Source organism: Rissa tridactyla, chromosome 2 (genome assembly GCF_028500815.1).
Source record: "Rissa tridactyla isolate bRisTri1 chromosome 2, bRisTri1.patW.cur.20221130, whole genome shotgun sequence".
NCBI classification, from domain to species: domain Eukaryota; kingdom Metazoa; phylum Chordata; class Aves; order Charadriiformes; family Laridae; genus Rissa; species Rissa tridactyla.
Window position 1 is genome coordinate 131,070,147 of NC_071467.1, and position 18,250 is coordinate 131,088,396.

At 47.8% G+C, this 18,250-nt stretch overlaps 1 protein-coding gene across 1 annotated transcript; it reads left to right on the forward strand.

Annotated features, from left to right (window-relative positions):
• The first annotated feature begins 96 nt into the window (after positions 1 to 96).
• On the forward strand, positions 97 to 2,621 carry HOXA1 (homeobox A1). Its single transcript, XM_054191507.1, has 2 exons — positions 97 to 779; positions 1,200 to 2,621. The coding sequence occupies exons 1-2, from the start codon at positions 158 to 160 to the stop codon at positions 1,553 to 1,555; spliced, it is 978 nt and encodes a 325-aa protein (XP_054047482.1). The 5' UTR covers positions 97 to 157; the 3' UTR covers positions 1,556 to 2,621.
• The last annotated feature ends 15,629 nt before the right edge of the window (positions 2,622 to 18,250 follow it).

The following is an 18,250-nucleotide window of genomic DNA, read 5'->3' on the forward strand; positions in this document are numbered from 1 at the left end:
GCGCCGCAGCCATTGGCTGCCGCCCCCCACGTGCCTGCCCGCTGCCTGTACCTTCGTGTCATTTTCCTGCCGGCCCCATGGAGGAAGTGGGAAAGTTGGTGCGGCCCCGCCGGACGCTGAAGACCCGGTGGCGGCGTGACAGAGGGACGCGGCGAGGATGAGCTCCTTCCTCGAGTACCCCGTCCTCGGCGGCGAGGCGGGGGGCTGCGCCGCCCGCGCCTACCACCCCGACCACGGGATTACAACTTTCCAGCCCTGCGCCGTCAGCGCCGGCAGCTGCAGCGGGGAGGACCGCTTCCTGGCGGGCCGCGGGGTGCCCATCAGCCCCCACCGCCACCACCACCACCACCACCCCTCGGCCCAGCCCGCCGCCTACCAGCACCACGGCGGCCTGGGGGTGTCCTACGCGCACCCTGGCTGCGGCCCGACCTACGGCTCGCAGGGCTTCGGACCGGCGTACGGCCCCTACCCCCTCGGGCAGGACGCGGAGCTGGGCGGCGGCTTCCCCCCCTGCGCCCCCGCCGTCTACTCCGGGAGCATCTCCTCCTCCGCCGCCGCCGCGCAGCACCCGCACCAGGGCTACGCGGGGGGTCCCGCTCAGTACGTGCCTCCCCCCTACGGGCAGGAGCAGCAGAGCCTGCCCCTGGGCACCTACAACCATGCCCTGTCTCCCCTCCACGCCGGCCACCGGGAAAACGCCCGCTCCCCCTCCGCCGAGACCTCGCCGCCGGCGCAAACCTTCGACTGGATGAAAGTGAAAAGAAACCCACCCAAAACAGGTCAGTGGCCGGCGGGAGGGCCGGGGCGGGGGGGCCGCTCCTCTCCCGCTCTGCCGTGGGTGCGGGGCAGGCGGCGCGGTGCCCTGCGGGGCGGTGGGGTAGATAGGGCGGCCCGCACCACTGGGAGCAGCCGCAGCCGTCTGCCCGCGGCGCTGGGAGCCAGCGCCGCTTATTCCCGACTCCCCCCTCTCCGCCTCTCCCCCGGTCGTATTTCTTGTAATTCATAAACCACTTATCAAGTTTCCTCTGACACTAGAGGCTGACTCCGGTTTAGCACCTCGCACTCCATCACTCACCCTGCCGGGGCTTCCCTCTTATCCTAAGAAGTTCTTGCTCCCTATCGCTTAGCCGGTGTGGACATATTGATTACGTCGCCTATAAATCATTTGCGCTTACTTACCGCTGCATGTCCCCTCGCAGGCAAGGCTGGCGAGTACGGCTTCGTGGGGCAGCCCAACACCGTCAGAACTAACTTCACCACCAAGCAGCTCACCGAGCTGGAGAAGGAGTTTCATTTCAACAAGTACCTGACCCGGGCCAGGCGGGTGGAAATCGCCGCCTCCCTCCAGCTCAACGAGACGCAGGTGAAGATCTGGTTCCAGAACCGGCGTATGAAGCAAAAGAAACGGGAGAAAGAAGGGCTGCTGCCCATCTCCCCCGCCACCCCCACGGGCTGCGAGGAGAAGGCGGAGGACTCCTCGGAGAAGTCCTGCTCGTCGCCCTGCAGCGCCTCGCCCGCCTCCTGCGCCTCGGACACGCTGGCTGCCTCCAACTGAGACCCGACGCGCCCCGACGGCCGCCCGTCGCGACGCCCCCGCCAGCGCAGCTCGCGTCCGCTCATCGCGGTTATGTCGGTCCCTCGGTCGGTCCCTCGGTCGCTTTCCCCGAGAGGTGCCGGTGCCCCTCGCCCCCGCCGCCGCCCGGCCCCGGGGGTGCCGGCTCGGCCGCCCGCTCGCCTCCCAGCCGCCGGGTCCCGGCGCTTTGGTGCCAAGAGATTTTCTTTCGCCCCCCCCCCCATCCCGCTCCCCCTCAACCCTTTCTGCCGGAGGAGCTGTGTTGGCACACGTGTAAGGGTCTCTCCCTCCTCCGCTGCAAGGACGCTCCTCCGAGTTTCCCTGAGTGAAAGACAGGTGATCTAGGGTACATAACCTCACGAAGAGATGCACTATTGCAAGTGTTTACACGACTTATTATAGGACTTTCATCCCCTTAATTTAATGTATTCTTTGTTCGTGTCTATGAGTTTGTTGCTTGTAAATACTTTGTCCGAGAGATTTATCTTTTTACAGATTTTTCTAGAAATGACGTCTCGATTATCAGGTTAAGGAGGGTGAACGCATTCGCCAAACTGGATCCACTTTTATATTGGTAAAGCCGACGATCGTATCAAGTAAACGTCTTAAGCTCAAGCAGATACCTCAAAAAAAGTAGCGCTATTTCTTTAAATGTGACAAACAAGGCTTCAATTGCACTAGGTTTTGTAAACCTTACCCGGTGTGCTTGCCCCCCATCCTTTGCCTCCCCTCCTCCCCCCATACTGTGCTGGATTATACTCAACCGAAGGGTATAACCGTCCAAAAGACCTCACCTTTTCCTATTTTCATATTAACCTTCCTTTAGACTCGGTGTCTTTTCAACCTACTCGTGAATGTGACGAATGGCCAAATGAATGTATAATTTCTGTGGTTGGTGTCCAGACCATTGCATGACGCACTGTGCTTTGCTGTACTGCGGGTACACTGAGTTCTATCAGTTGTCGTGTGTGAGCGAAATGTCCTCCTGATTTTCTGTACAATCATGAAAGGCTCTGGGATTCCGCTGGTGATGGAAGCCAGGGCAGGATTTACGGGTCCTTATAATGTCTGTAATAAATATATTCCACTTTCAGGTAGCCCTCGTCTGCCTACCTCTGCGTGACGTCAGCGCTGAGTCACAGGCTGGGCTCAGCAGTTTGGTTTCCCTTATTTCCTGCTGCTGGGGCCTTTCCAAGGGGGAAAGGGCGGAAGAGTCTCCCAACATTACTCTTCATTGCGTTGTTTTGCCGGAGTCAGAGCTCTGACTGCCCAGGCCGACTCATAACACAAAGCTTCTTCCTTTCCTATGCTCAAACAATATTATTTTTAGAAAATATAAGGCCCTTCTCTCCCTCCTCCATAACTGGGAGGAATTTATGACCCCGATCTATTTCTGAAGCACAAACACGAGAACTTCCCGGGTCAAGTGCTAACCTTTTCACCTCGGGATGGATGCTGACACTTACGTAAACAGAGCACCCTTCAAAAGCAGAAACTGTCTTCAGCCAGTCTTTCCTCACATCGCAGGCCCCTCGCCAAGGGCTGCACATTTAATTAAGCCGGGCACTAAGCTGGTCCGGCTTCTGTCTTCCCCCCCTCCCACCCCAGGCTGCCATCCCCAGAGGCTGATGGGTGCCAAGGTGGGAGATGGCTCTCAGGCTCAGGTGCTCGGTAGTGTGCTTCTAGCATTAACCCCAGCCCATTCCACTACCATCACTTTTTTGTTTTTTTTTTTTTTCGCGGGGGGGAAAAAAAAAGCTAGTTATCGCAGGTAAATATAAGATTTCCAAATAAACAGCGAGTCAGGGAGGCGGGAGGGGGAGAGCATGTGGGGAGAAAGCGGGTGGCAGGACGGAGCAGAGGCACGCTCAGCTGGACGGGGGGGTGTCTCAAGTCACTGCTGCCTCTTGAAATTCAGCGCAAACACGCATAACATCTCCTTCACCCGGCCCAGCTGCGGGGGGGAGTGCTCCCGGGCTTCTCCCGAGGCCGGGTAGCCCACGCAGGCTCGGCTTTGCGGGATCCGCAGAGAGACAACGAAATTTTCTTCACTTTGGTGTCAAAAGAGAAAAGCCCTGATTTGCAAGGCGCGGCGGCCATATCAAGAGCCGAGCTATCTGCAAGGGAGCAGGGCCGTCTCCAAAGGCTCCCGCCGATGCCTCTATTTCTTTCATTTCCCCTCCTGTCATATAGTTTACCTTTTGTTTATTAGTGTAAAGCCACAAAGCAAAACAGATGGCCTTCTTCCAGAGACTTGGATGTGTTAAAGTGGCATTTGCATGCCAATGAGGGCATTTCAATATCGAAATCTGGATCTAAACATTGCTGGAATCCGGATCTGCAGCCCTGCTCCCCCGGTGTTGACTTAATGTGTTAGAAAGAGCCGCCATAAATTATAGACTAAATGCGAGAGACAAGACACTTGTCAGTGCGTCAATCCGCGGTGAGCGATTCATCGGAAAAGAATCCCGTCTCCTTCCAAGCCCAAACCCCGGGTTATCTTTTTTTTTTTTTTTTTTTTTTCCCGCAGCCCTGATCGATTTCAAGAGAAGACACCCCAAATCTCCCTATCGTAGCTCATTGTGTTAGCGTTATTATTATTATTTCGATGCGATCAACCTTTCGGGTCAGGGCGTGTGGGAAAGAGGAATGAAAATCTTTAGCTTAGAGTCTCTACCACAAAAATATCGCTGAAAAAAATCACAGCGTCCTTTGGCCCGACGGAAACACTAATTTGCCCTTCAGGTCGTGGGGATCCTTTTGTTTTTACACTTTAAAAAAAAAATTTAGTTTTTTTTTTTTCCTAGAGTCTCGGGGGAAAAAATGAAAAAAAAAAAGCCCCACCAAAAAACCCCACACCAAACCGCATCCAAATGTCAAACGGAGTTTAGCATCTTCCTATCATACTTAAGGCCATTTCTGCTGTTCACCTTTAAAGTTTACTTTTGGAGGCTATTGAGATGCTTTGGTGTTTTCCTCTGGGGCAATCAGATTGAAACCGATCAATATTTACTCAGTCTGAAAGGGCTGTTGAAAAGGCAGCTAACAACAAACTGCTTAGCTGCTCTCCCCTCTTTAATCTCAGGTTCACCGAAAGTTCAAGCAGAAATGAATTCGGTGATGGGTCACTTTAGAATAAATCCCAGTGGTTAATCTCACAGCCTCGGTAAAGGCAACAATTACAGAGTCATCCCTCTCCTTCTCTCCCTCTCGCTGTCTCCCCGGCAGCGGCAACTTTCCTCTCCTTTTTGCCCAGCAGTTTTTACTAAATCTTGACCGCTTTCCGCTGGTTTGCGGAGACACCCAAAACCCCAGCATCTCCCCCCGAGGCCGGCGTAAAGGCGGGTACCCCCGGCGAGAGGTACCGGGGGTGCGGGAAACAAGTCTTCCCGCAAGAGATCCCGCATTTTCAGAGGCGGTGGGGGGGGGTGTCGGGGGCAAAGGGAGGGGTGCTGGGGGCTTGCTTTTTCCCCGGTGGTGGGCGCTGGGGGGGCGGTTGGAGACGTGCCCGGCAGCTGGAGGCGCTGGCGGAGCCGCGGGGATATACTCCCCTCTTCATCCTTTATGGGAAAAGAGTAGAGAGAAATCCGGGCAAAACGCGATGGACGTCGCTGCTAATTGCAGGGACTCCTCAAAGGCCAAAGTTCACGTAATCACCGCATAAATGCATGCTTAATAGGGATTTATTAGTACCTCTCTAATGGCAGCTCACGTTTGGGCTATTGAGTCCAGCGTGTTTTCACCGGCAAATTACTACTCAGGAGCTACCCCCCTCCTGCCCAGGCGCTGGGGGGGACCCCGGGCACCAGAGGCGATGAGCTCCGGGCCGTGTCCCCGGGAGGCTCCGAGCCGGGTCCCCGGGAGGCTCCGAGCCGGACCGAGCCCCGGGGCCGCCGGCGGGAGAGCCCGGACGGCAGCGGCGTGGCGGGGAGGGGACGGGATGGGACCGCTCCCCGCCCGCGACACGGCGGGGGTCCTCGACGCGGCGGGGAGGGGGGGGTCCGCAAATTTTTTTTGGGAAAGAATCGTTTCGGAATATTTTTCCCCATAAGGTTAGGAGCAAGATCTCTTGTTTGTTTTCACCTAGCAATTAGCTCTGTGAGATCGCAGTAAACTGGTAACCACAAAAAGGGAATACAGAAATAATGAAATGAATAATATATGAATAAATACCAATAAAATATATTTAAAAGATATTTCTTTCTTTCTTTTCTTTCCTTTCCTTCTTCTTTCCTTCTTTCTGTCTTTTTCTGTGTCTTTCTCACTTTTTTCTCCCTTTCTCTCCCTCTTTCTCTCTCCTTTTTCCCTTTCTCCCTTTCCAAGGCAAACATTCCTTTTCTCCCCCAGGCATGCTACTTGGCCGACTTTCACTGTTAACATTATTCTTTTATGGTTTATGTGTCATAAAATATTACAGGTCACAGTTACTCCCGTTTCAGGCTCAGAAGGACCATTGAAATCAATGGGAGCTCTAGAGAAAAGAAGTCTTTCCTTGTGCCTAAAAATTTGGGGGCAAACTTTGTTGATTTTGATCATGCGAGGAGCCCTTTATGCCATGCAACTTCAAAAGGATTACACATTTCGGTAATACGAGCAGAAATTGGCCCGGAAAAAATGCTTCCGAGCTATTTTTTATAGGCAATGACATATTTTAAGAATTTGTTCCACACGGAGAATGTTTCAGCCGTTATTTTTACAATTATTTTGGCTTTCCGATCTGTTTTCCTTGAAAGTGTATATCTCGTAAAGTTAAATCGGGACTGTTGATTAAAAATGTCGCTGAATAATGATCAACCTCTATTACAATGAAATCATTAGCTGGTTCATGACTTTTCCGTGTGCTCAGTTTATAAATACAAACTCGACGCCTTGCAAAAATTCTCCCCCTACAAGAAAGTAAAAGTAGCAAAAAGAAAAAAAAAATCAAATAAGACCAAATACAATCTCAAAAGAGGGACGGCGAGAGGACACGAAGCCAATCTGAGCCACCAACTCTGGTGCCTATGTTCACATCCATCTCAGACGTGGTGTAGCCAGCGGGAAGCGGAGAGCTTGGGAAAATACAGGGACTCATGGAGCGTTTTCGCTCGCCAACAGTTGTAGGAAGTGTCCGAGCTGTCGGGAGTCGGGGGACCCACCCGGGGACCCACCCGCCCTGCCCCGGTGCCTGTCCCGGTGCCTGTCCCAGTGCCTGCCCGGCTTCCCCGCGCTGCGCAGCAGTTGCTCTTTGCATCCGATACGCTTGGCTTTGCGCATAAGTATTTACAGGTTTTCTAATTCTGACCTACGCGGGGTTGTAACTCGGCGGGACACTCGCCGGCAGGAAAAAAAAAAAAAAAGCAATATGCTATCGATTATTAAAAAAAATAAAAAAGAAATAAATCCAAGGAAATATCTACTTTGATTGAACGCTTCGCCAACGCATTTTGTAGGGATCGATTGCATTCGCAGCTGTCTTCGGGTTTGATCTTCGGGAAATGACTAATACGAGGAAAATTCGTTGTGTGCATTGTAATAACAACGAAGCGGGGCCGCGGCCGCCGGGCCGCTCCGCGCCTCTCCGCGCCTCGCCCGGTGGGGGGGGCGGCGGGGGCGCCGTGCCCGGCGGCCCCGCTCCTCCGCACCCAGCTCGGCGGGTCCCTCCTTCGGGCCACCGGCTGCAGGGAGGGCAAGCACCGAGCTCAGCCGGGGGGTGCCCCGGCGGCCCTCCCCCCACAAGCCCTGCCGGCTGTCTGCGGGCCGGCCGGCCGGCCGCGCCGGAGGTGGCATCGCAGCGCTGAGCCAGGGGTATCGCTTCTGATCTCCTTTGTCTATTAATACAGCCATCACCAAATCCCGGATAACCTCCCTTTTCCCTCTGTCAACACCCCTCCGCCCCAGCCCGTGCTGGGGGAAGAGGGATGGGACCTGCCATCGGGGTCCTGTGGCAAGGGGGTGCCCCTTTTAGGGGTAACTTGGTGACAGATGTTGACGTTTCTAGGGAGCTCGGTAAACAGAAAGTTGGACTGGACTTTTTCATAGCCCATGTGGTTTTCATCATTCCCCGTCAGGCTCAGACCAAAGGCAGAAGCTTCCCTCTTCACACTCCTCATCCTCTCTCATCTTCAGCAGTCACTCAGCCCCGGTGACATGGAATAAAGAGCAGAGAAAACACAGGAGACCAGGTTCATTAGGTAATGAAAAGAGATGGGGGTGAGGCTGGCGGTGGAAATGGGGGGCGGGGGGGAGTGCGAATCTCTCCTCCACCAAGCACCAGTGAGCCTTCAGGTGCAAAGCACATCTGTGTAAATCACAGCTGGGGACAAATCAGGGGGAGCACACCGGAGGAGTCTCAGAGAACAACCACTTGTCCAGAATTCTCTCTGCCTTCATAAGAAGGTGAAGGTTATGGAAGGGGCTAAGCCACAGGGGTGGGGATTTCTATGCCGCTTTAATTAAAACTCCTCTATACCGATACAACAAAGCTTTTTCTTCACTTTTGCAACAGGTCTACTACTTCAACTGACTCCTGTGCAAAATATCAGTTGCACTGAAAATGCCATGCAAGCTTCAATTTATTTTCTTAGCATAGTTGTAAAAATATTCCTGCTAGCACCTAGCAAAGGCAGAGACTTTAACTAGACTAGTCTATTTTGCAAGAAATAAAATCCCTGCAGCACCGCTCTGTTATATCAGTGGATTTAACATCTATGCATGGTTCTAAGGACAGATGGATCATAAAACAAAATGCATTGGTTGGGGTAGTGTTGTGTTCCACATGCTGTGCTGGGGAAAAAAAGAAAGCAAAAAAAACCCCATCTGTCTAGAAACTGAAAGGTGATCCCATCCGAGCTGAGCCATCGAAGAGCCAAGCATATTTATTTCACTGTGCAAAAATGTTATCTTGGAGGAACACTCCTTCCAGCAAACAGTATTAGCATGAACAATATGTTTAGACATGGAAGCGGGTATTGCAGAGAGGCAGGGCCCCGTGGGGCTTTGCAGTTTATTACATCCCCCTCCACATATTTTATTTTTCGTATTTCTGACAGTGCTAGGAGGCAAGGCAATGATCATGAAAACAGAGGGTGAGGCAAAAAGGGTCTGAGAAGACCTACCCTCAATGACACACCTCAGCTCACACTGCACAAGAAACATGCTGTGTCCTTATCCACAGGAACGTGTACGTTCCCCCAGAATTCAGATTAATTTAAAGAGGCATTACCGGAGCTTCTTTCAAGTCAGCTCACAAACTGAAAGATTTGAATGTTAGCAGAGGCTGGTACTTGACCCCATGCAAACATCGGCTTTGAGTGGGACCTACTGTGGCTCATTGCGCAGGGAGATTCAGCTCACTTGAGACCCACAGGTCTGCAAATCGAAAGATTAGGCTCATTGAACCTGGTAATCCACCAGTAAAGATAACTTTTCTCTCTTCGATTCACACCTTTCTCCCCCCAGGTTTTGAATGGCACAGTAAAGCATACTAGGAACACAGACAAAACCCACTGAAAATTCTGCTGAGGCTCCTCTAACAAAACAGTTTGGTTGCAAATCAGATCAGAGACTCTAGAAACCCAGATAATCTCTGTGTAATCCCCTTTCTGAACACGGTGATGTGTTTCGAGACCAGTCAACCACACAGGTTGACTCCCACTTTTGCTGGAGCTGAAACAAAAGAAGACATGGCCGTTACTCCAGGCTCTGGATCAGGCCCTAACTGCAAACTCCGTATTCAAGAATGGGCAAAAATGTCCCCTCTGCTTTTCATTGAGAAGACAGCAGGGCAGACTGTGTGCTGAAAGTGGTGGGAACCCAAGAAGAAATCTTCTGGTCAGACATTCAATGGGTTTTTTTGTACCGTGTATGTGAGCAACCACAGGAGAATCCTGCTCATGGAAGGGGAAGATGATGCATTTAAAATATTTGCTGCTATCAGAAAGAACAGTAGGTGTGAGTCAAAATAAATGCAAATCATTGAGGCTTGGTTTAAAAAAAAATCTTAGCTGCAACCTTAACTATGATCCTGTTCAAAATACAGGAATGGAGGAGGCCTTTCAGTAACCCATCTTAACCAGGATTAAATATAGAACACATAATGGGACCCTCTTCTGCAGACCTTTTTCATTAAAATCAGTGGAGTTTTGCCTTAGAAAATACTGCAGACAGGATTTTTTGAGCCACTAACCATTTTTCAATGTGGCATTTTACAATTTAAAATAATAAGTGAAAATTAGTTACCACAAATGCAGCATTTAAAGCAACAGTGAGCCCATGTTAACATTGATTTCTCTCTGTGTGTCTCCTTCTCTCTTTCTTTATAAAACTTATGTACTCTGTCGATAGAATACTACCCACTTTGATAATAAATCTGTTGTTTTAAGCTAGGATGCTACTGTTTCCTTTTCCAAGTAATTTATAGTGATATTGATTCTGAAGCTGTGGTTCTCTATTTCCCCCCTGTTGTATTAAAAATGAGTTCTAATTGCAAAGCAAATGGTCTTTGGTCGAAGCACCTCACAGAGTATTTTAACTGTGGCTAAGGGGATTTAATTTGATTAATAGAGAAATGAAAGCCTCGAACATTTAAAATGATAATTTTCAGTTTAGGAAAATAAAAGAGAGACAGAGAAAGAAGGGAGGTTAATGGAGCCAGGGAAAGCGTTTCATAGATCAGCATGAGCAGATGTTCTTTTGCTTTTCTGTCAACATTTCTGGTTTGTTGTGCATAGAGAAAAACAAGCTTTTCAACTCTCACCACAATTTCAGCCTGTTGCCAGCTTTGCTTGCCTGCAGGATATCTGCTTATCTAGCACAGGAGCAGGATCAGGCCTCCTCCCCTTCGGTCTAGAAGCAAAACAACCTTTCACATGGGTTGCGAGGTTTGTCACACTCTCCCCCACTCCCCCCCGCCCCATCCTCCTTTGCACACACATTTTCAACCCTTAGATCTTTATTTCATAAAATTCCTTTCCTCTTAGAGACTGAAAAAAAACCCCCAAACAAAACGGCCAGGAGATGAATGGAAGAGCTGAGCAATATTAACTGCATTCAGGTGCGTGTTGGCTGAGAGCAGACAAAAGGAACCCGGCCCCTTCCTCGAGGGCAGCGTGAGCATTCCGCCACGTGTGACGGCAGTGGCCGTGCAGCTGTACAGGGTCCCCTGTATCCCTGCTGCCTGCACCCCGAGGGAGAAGGATGCTGTGACTTCACATAGGAAATTCAAATAGCCGTTTTCCTCAGTGAAGCACCTTTGAGAGCTAAAATGTCCAAAGGGTCCATGTTGAATGAACAGAGTGATCATGGGTGTGTTCTTTAGGATTTATGAGTATGAGGCATGTTTTTTCATGTTTTTAATCCCTAAAGCAGGGTTTTAGTGCAATTCTATATCAGTGCGGAACAGGAGCACTAAAGGTGATGGAGTCCAGCTTGAGCCTTAAAATTAGGTTTGTTTGTCTCTAAATATTCTCCAGGGCAAGGAATATATATCAGCCTCTGGATAAAAAGCAATCTGCATTAAAGTGAAGATTAAATAATCTAAGATCTACCCTTCACATCTCAGAGGGTAGGACTTTTTTTATTGTAGTGAAACATCTAAAGTAAAAAAATGCCAGCAGGCATCAAATAGAAAATTTCCCTTCATCACAAAAGGTTAACTCCTGCCGTATTTGTGCTATATAAAACGCTCTAGCAGTTTCAAAGGGGAGTTTATCAGGAAAAGGACTGTGGAACCCCAAAAGTCACTACCCATGGGGTGAACACTATCTAAGCTCAATGAGAAGAAGGAGAAAGGAATGAAGTCCGTCAGCAGTCCCGTCTTCAGACACACCTGCTTGATGTGAGTTTGTCCAAAGGCAGGCACCATGCTCTGCTCCAGAGATCCTGTCAGCTAGATCTGAAGGACATTCCTTGATGTCATGTGTGAACATCCCTTTAATTGTGAGTAGGAGTATGTGTGCTTAGCCAGAACGACACTACTGAAAATAGTGCTTTTTTTTTGACCAGCAAAATGAATTCTGCATGCACTAGAAAGGTGAAGACCTGCAAAAGTTCTTATTAGGATAAACAAGGGGAAGGAATTCCACCTTGCATACAGCTTACTCTCTTATTTAAAAGAATTTAAAAAACGAAGCTTTATCTAGATGTTTCCCAGATGCTTATCCACACCTATGAGACAAGCCCTTCAGGATCTACTCACTGGTGCTCCAAGCCTTTCCAGTTTTCCAGACCTCATGAGCTTATATTCTCCAGCCCTCGGTGCAGCCCTTCTGTTGCTTTAATCCAGGTTAGGATGAGAGTGGTCAAAAGGGCAAGGCTGATGTGAGGAAAGAAGAGGGACAACCGTGCAGGAGCTCTGCTGACCATTGCTGCCACCATCCCCAGGGATACTGACTCCAAGGCAGTGGGGTAGCCAGAAGGAGAGACTGCTGCCCAGGCTGGGCAGGAGCAGGGGGACAGCACAATGAGAGACTTTGGTGGTGATATCTCTTCCTTTCCCAGGCACAATGTGAAATCACTAGAATGCATGGAGAGGCATTCCAAGTTGCATTTCACATGACCATCCAACAGGACTGCTATTCCTTAATGTATTTTGTAATTCCTCTAGGTTCTTTCTTCCAGGATTCTGCACCGTTTATTCTAGCTTGGATCCCATCACCCACGGTTTTGTGCTTTTGGGTCTTACACAAAAGTTTGCTTTTCTTTAAAAGGCATGTGTGTCATGTGATAGAAAATAAATGACTTGAAGATATTTTTATCCATTTTTACAAAAACAAACATGTCCCTCCCTTCCTTCCTTCCTTCCTTCCTTCCTTCCTTCCTTCCTTCCTTCCTTCCTTCCTTCCTTCCTTCCTTCCTTCCTTCCTTCCTTCCTTCCTTCCTTCCTTCCTTCCTTCCTTCCTTTCCTTTCCTTTCTCTAGACAACCTGAAAATATTATCCTTGTCAGCCAGGTGTGACTGTGAGATATATGTACCTCCGTTTCCCTTCTGGAACGCCCCACAAGATTTATACTGGGGTGTGTGGGAAGGAAAGGAGGATGTATGGTTTCCCCAGATTTCTATCTGCCTTTTCAGTGCAAGGTTTTAAAGGGAGGCTTTGATTTGAGCAACGATAACTCTGCTGAGGGTAAGGATGGTGTTTTACTCTCATTTGATATTCATTTGTGGTTTGCTGTTGATTTCAAGTTTTCCCCCAGTCTCTTCAGTCTGGAATTCACAGACTCAGACTTCTGCTGCAGGGAAAACATGGAAATTGTTTTTTCCCTTGCCACAAAGTGTTTTCTAATAGTTGCCTCCTTTTCTGCCATCTTTTCTTCTTCTTTAATATCTTTAATAAGTGTTACCATCTGCTTGGGTGCCTGGTATTACGCCTTGTGAACAAGGCCAAGAGTTCTGGGGCTGGGACGGTGTTGTTTACCATTAGGCATAATGAAGATTGTTGTCTTTGCCTGGGGCAGGTGGGCTGGGGCTGGAGCACGCATAGAAATGCAGAACATGTGCTGGGTTTCAGCTATCTACGGTTCTCTTAAAAGGAGGTTTCGATGCCTGGCTAGTGACACTTACTTACTATACAGGGACTCTTTCTCCTGCCATTCTCTGGCCCCTCACATGCTTAACCTCAGTGAGAAAGACACAACATATTGTGATGCTACTAACTGGTCGAAAGGCACTATCAATTTTAGATGTGATAGGTACATGTCAGAATCAGCATAATTAACTGGAATGACAATCCTGTTAAATGTGTTCATGCCATTGCACCGGCAATAAAGCATGTGTAAATTCACAATTAAGGCCTGTCTTTCTTCTATACCTTGGAGACTAGTGACAAACATTAAGAAGTTGTATAGCATCAGGAGCTGAAGGGAGGTATTTATCACAATAAAAGCATCAGGTGATGCATTTCCCAGATTATCTGTCCTTCTTATGCAAATACTCCTTTTGCTGGAAATTTCCGGCTAAGTAATAATTGTATTTCTGATCTGAAGGGTGATATTTCACCCTCTGACTTCTTCTTTTCATTTGCAAGATGGATGAGAACCATACTGTTTAGCTACCTTGCATAAAGGTATTTGAAATAGTTCTCATTTCACATTATACACCAAGCTGCATTTTCTTTATATTGGGTGCATTGCGCATTGCCATATGCATGGAGAAATTTTCAGGGATGCTACGAGACATTTCCCTGCATTGCACATAGATGCTACAGCTGCTGCTACAGCGATGGCTGGAAAGCATCAGCACAAGTAAGATAAAGGTGATTTAAAGTGTGTCTGTGAGTCAGGCAGTGAAGTGACAGCCATCTTTAACCAGCCTGACCCTGGGATGACCCTGAGCTCAGCTGGTTGTGAGATAGTTGGGTCTATTATGGGACAAAGGATCATATGTCTGACAGGATGCAGAGAACACATTATAGGATCACAGCTGAGTAACAGTGCAAGACATAATGTACATTTATTTGATGAACAACACAAGCAAATCTTGCCAAGAAAATTTAATTTCAACTATTTTGTTTATTTCAAGTCAATCTCTTTCTGCCGCCTATTTCAAGAAATTCATATTTGCTAGCTTTTTCTCTTCTAGGAACGAAACAGATGATCATGCTAGTGAAATTTATAAAGCATGCAGAAAGTACACTGATAAATTCATTTAATGGAGTCGCACATTTCTATTGTATATCCTGCTTCCCATGTGGGCTCAATCTGCATCTATTCGACATGAAATTTCTAACGTCTTCGTCTAAACCCACATAAAATTTGGTCAAGTGAGGCTGGAAAAAAAAGACCAAGCACAGCAGTGGTTAGAGAAAAAGTCATGGGCTTGAAACTGCATAGGGTCTTGTATGTACGTAACGGCACTCATGTGAGCAGTGCCAGGAGACCAAAAATTCGGTGTGACAGGGTTCTCAAGAAGGGAGAGAAAGACCTGAGTCCCTTTCCAGGCTGAACTACCTTCACGTCTAGTCTTAGGGGTATCACCGTGTTGAGGGATCTAATATCCTCAATTTCAGCACCGGGAAAAAGGCTGATGGAGACGCAGGTGATCTGGATAACCTGGTGTATTAAAAATTACAGCAGCCTTAGTCTCTCCTCCGCAGAGCTCAGTGTGTGCCACAGAAGGGAATGGTTGCCAGGCTGAAGACGTGGAAGCTGAGGCTGGGGAGGGAAGGGTCTTGCCTAAGCCACTTGGCCACCAGCCTCCGTGCCCTGACCCTGTTGCTGACCACACCAGGTCTCTGATGTGGAGGAGAGTGAGGATGGGTGTCTCATTGCCCCAGAGGCATAGCTCAGCACCGAGGGGGAGTGCAGTGTTGCATGGTCAACAACAAGCCCCTCGATCGGACCCAGGAGCTCTGGCACTGGTGAGAAACCCTTTGCAAGCAAGCGAATGGTCCTGCTGGCCTCAATGGGCTTCAGGTCACGTCCTGTCTTCTGAAAAAAAAAACACCCAAAACCCCAAAACAGAGTGGTTAGTAGTGCTCTCCCCAGCCTCCAGCGGTTAAGCTGCTGGGGTGGTGGGCAAGAGATGTGGGCAAGGGGGGCAGCATGTCTGTCTGAGGACAAGTCTTTTGTCGCCCTGCAAGGGAGGCAGGACCACATCTGCCACAGCTCCTGGCAGTGCCGTGCTCTGATCCCTCTGCTATCCCAAAGCTGCCACGGGGTCCGGCATTGCCGAGCGGGAGGCAAAAGCTTCAATCAGCAGAAGGAAAATTGAGAGTTAACCCCCCGCCTTCCCTGCTGCCCCCGTGGCCGATGTGTTGGGGTGATGAGAGAGGCGGGATGAAGCACCGCACCGCAGGCAAAGCCGAGAGCAGCGCTTTACCTCCGCCAGCTTTCGCGGGGACGGGGGGTTAATCTGCTTCCCAGGCCCTGTTGTCAGTAGCCGCATGTCCTATTGCTCCAGGCAAGCTCGGATCTGGCTCAGAGTCCTATACAAACAGCTCACTCTTTACAGAGCTACTGTGCCGGGTGACCTCTTCTAATGTATTACTGGTTTATATTTGGGCTGATTGCTTCCAAAGGGGAAATGACATGAAGTGAATCAGTGTGACCTCATTAGCGTGGCTCACACTGGTAAATGGATGGCCACCATTAGGAAGGCTCTGTTGTGGCAGCGCTTCCATCGTGTTACCTGTGGATAGTACCGTCATCTTGCTGTAACCTGCTGCAAAGATTTATGCACTATGCTAACTTGCGTACTACAGCTGCTTTCTGTCTTATAAATATTGACTTCTGTGCCAAAAACAACAACTTGGTACAACAGGAATTAATCTTCTGCTTGACTGATGCATCTTTACGGACCAGTTTGTCTTTGGAAAATAGAGCTCAAGAGAGTTTTATGATTTAGAAAAATACTTTATAAGTTGATCTAAAATATAGGCTGTGATAAGCAGAGGCATCATTATAGTGACATGGGGGCTATAGTTTGCCTTCTAGATTTCCCTAACTGTGCCATCTGTTTGTCATCTCGGCTTGTGTGAAAATTTAAAGAAATCACCAGACTCTGGGTCTTGAATCTTTTCTGTATGTTGCAGTTTCTCTGATATTTTATCTATCACACTATCCAAACGGTTTTAATTTTTTGATTTTTATTTTTTTAATTAAAAAAAAAAATCTTTAGGTGATCTGATTTATCAAAACACTTGCAGGTGTTATACTTTTTGTCCTCAGCTATAGCATTACAATGCCAGGGAAGCAAAGTGCATCCCCCATCTGGTGCTGGACACTAAGATGAATTCACAATGTTGCAGGATTCTGGAGTTGACAGTAAATAGCAACATACAGAACCACGGTGCTAAAAAGATTAAAAGACAGAACATCAGCTCATCTTAGTCAAGATCCTTCTAGGAAGACTTGTGCACTATAATGCCTAGACAAAGACATTTTACTGTGCAAAGGAACCACTTAGGATATTAGATCTAAAGATGAACTTACAGTACTTTGACAATTGCCCTTTATTGAGGTTCGGGTCTTCAGGGCTCCAGTTACAGATATCTTTTGTAAGTCTGTCCATACTGTGCATGAGAGTGAGAGAAAGTGAGTACTCCCTGCTGTGAAGGAATTTTTGACTTGACTATGCTCTGATGGATCCTGTCAAAATTAGAAAAGTGCTACAGTTTAGGACAATATTGACTCAGATATGTTATCATGTGTGATGGTCTTACACTCTACAGATCTGACTGACTCACAACTGCATTTTTGTTTGGATGGAGACTTCAGTGCTGGTTCTTTAATGATTTCAATGAAGCTCACCTCTATGTGTTCCTGGTTGGCTGGTGGCAGGACTTCCACTCCTGGGGTGAAATTCATGCCTCTGGAAAGGAGCCAGTCACTGGGTTTTCCCACAGTCCCGACCCAGGCAGCTGTCTGGTTTGCGCAATGCCGTGGTGGTGCCTTCAGAGCCACTAGCTCATGCTCTCCCCACAGAAATTCTCCTTTTAGATCTCTAAAATCTGTGGTTGAATACCAATAATCACTGTGGGGTGGGATCAGGGATGGAGGCAGCTGATCTGGCTGAGGCTGTCACTGATACGGGGTCTGAGAAATCCTAGACCACAGCCCCTGGGAAGGCTGAAGTAATTGGAATGGCTCATGTTAGTTATTCCACACCACTGGTTAATTTTGGCATAAGGTTTATATATCTTGGGAAAAAAGAACAATGGAAAATACTACAAGTGCGTAATTTGAACAAATTAGTCTTTCTAAAAGAAAGCTAACCTGTTATGTAGTGAAATGAAGCATTTGGGTTTGATTACACTTGATAAACCATTAGCTTTCATTTCTTCTAGTTGATTTCCATGCTTGCTCAGTGCTTAAGAAGTCAAGCAAGTAGATGTCTGAACTGGCTGAGCTGTATGGCAGTCTCAGAAACGGAATTTTACAGTTTTCTGATGTCTTAGCCACAGGAGATGGATATGCCGATGCATTTAAAATTATGGTGCTGAGTGTCTTCAAACAAGAGTTGTTTTTCTCTCTTCAGGGGAGACAGCTAGGCAAAGTAAACCAACACTGAATTTTAAGCTTCATCCCTGTATAGGTTCTAGTAATGCAAATATTCTCATATGGGAAAAGACTATTTATTTTGTGGTCAATCCTCTAAAAAAACAACTGAACTGATTAAAATCACTTTCAATCAATAGGAATAGTAATCACTTGGAATCTTCATCAATAAGACTTTGAAATTGTTAACTGCAAATTCAATTTCTGTTGTGATTATAAGCTCTGCAGCTATTTAATTACTTCAGGTGCAATGCCATTATTAGAAAAAGGTTCATTCATAGTGAAATGCACATAATTGAGGCATTTTTAATATATAGTTCCAAATAGTAGGAGTGATTAGTTTACCAAAAAAAAAAAATGGAAATTACATGGCTGGAATCCTTAAGTGGGTCACAGCCAGATACATATCTTCTGTAACTGCCTGATAAACTGTGCATCTAATTATAAATATGCCAAAGCACAGCTGTGATCTTCAGTAAATACATGTTCATACAGAACATTAATGGATTCATATTAAGCAAATGAACATATTTTGAACTCTAGGAATGATTAATGAATAGAAAGTAACATGAGCTGTAGTTTAGGTGTGTTAAGTTCCAGATTTTGGATTGTAAGGTAGGAAACCTTATAATACCTTAGTCTTAATTCTGGATTCAAACCGAGAAAGCAAAGGCTTTATTTTCTTTTTTCAACACTTTCCACA

Excerpts from the sequence above, each read along its gene's own strand:
- HOXA1 (XM_054191507.1), top strand. The coding sequence starts at position 158 with ATGAGCTCCTTCCTCGAGTACCCCGTCCTCGGCGGCGAGGCGGGGGGC. Across the intron at positions 780-1,199 it reads AAGAAACCCACCCAAAACAG|GCAAGGCTGGCGAGTACGGC; the intron begins GTCAGTGGCCGG and ends GTCCCCTCGCAG.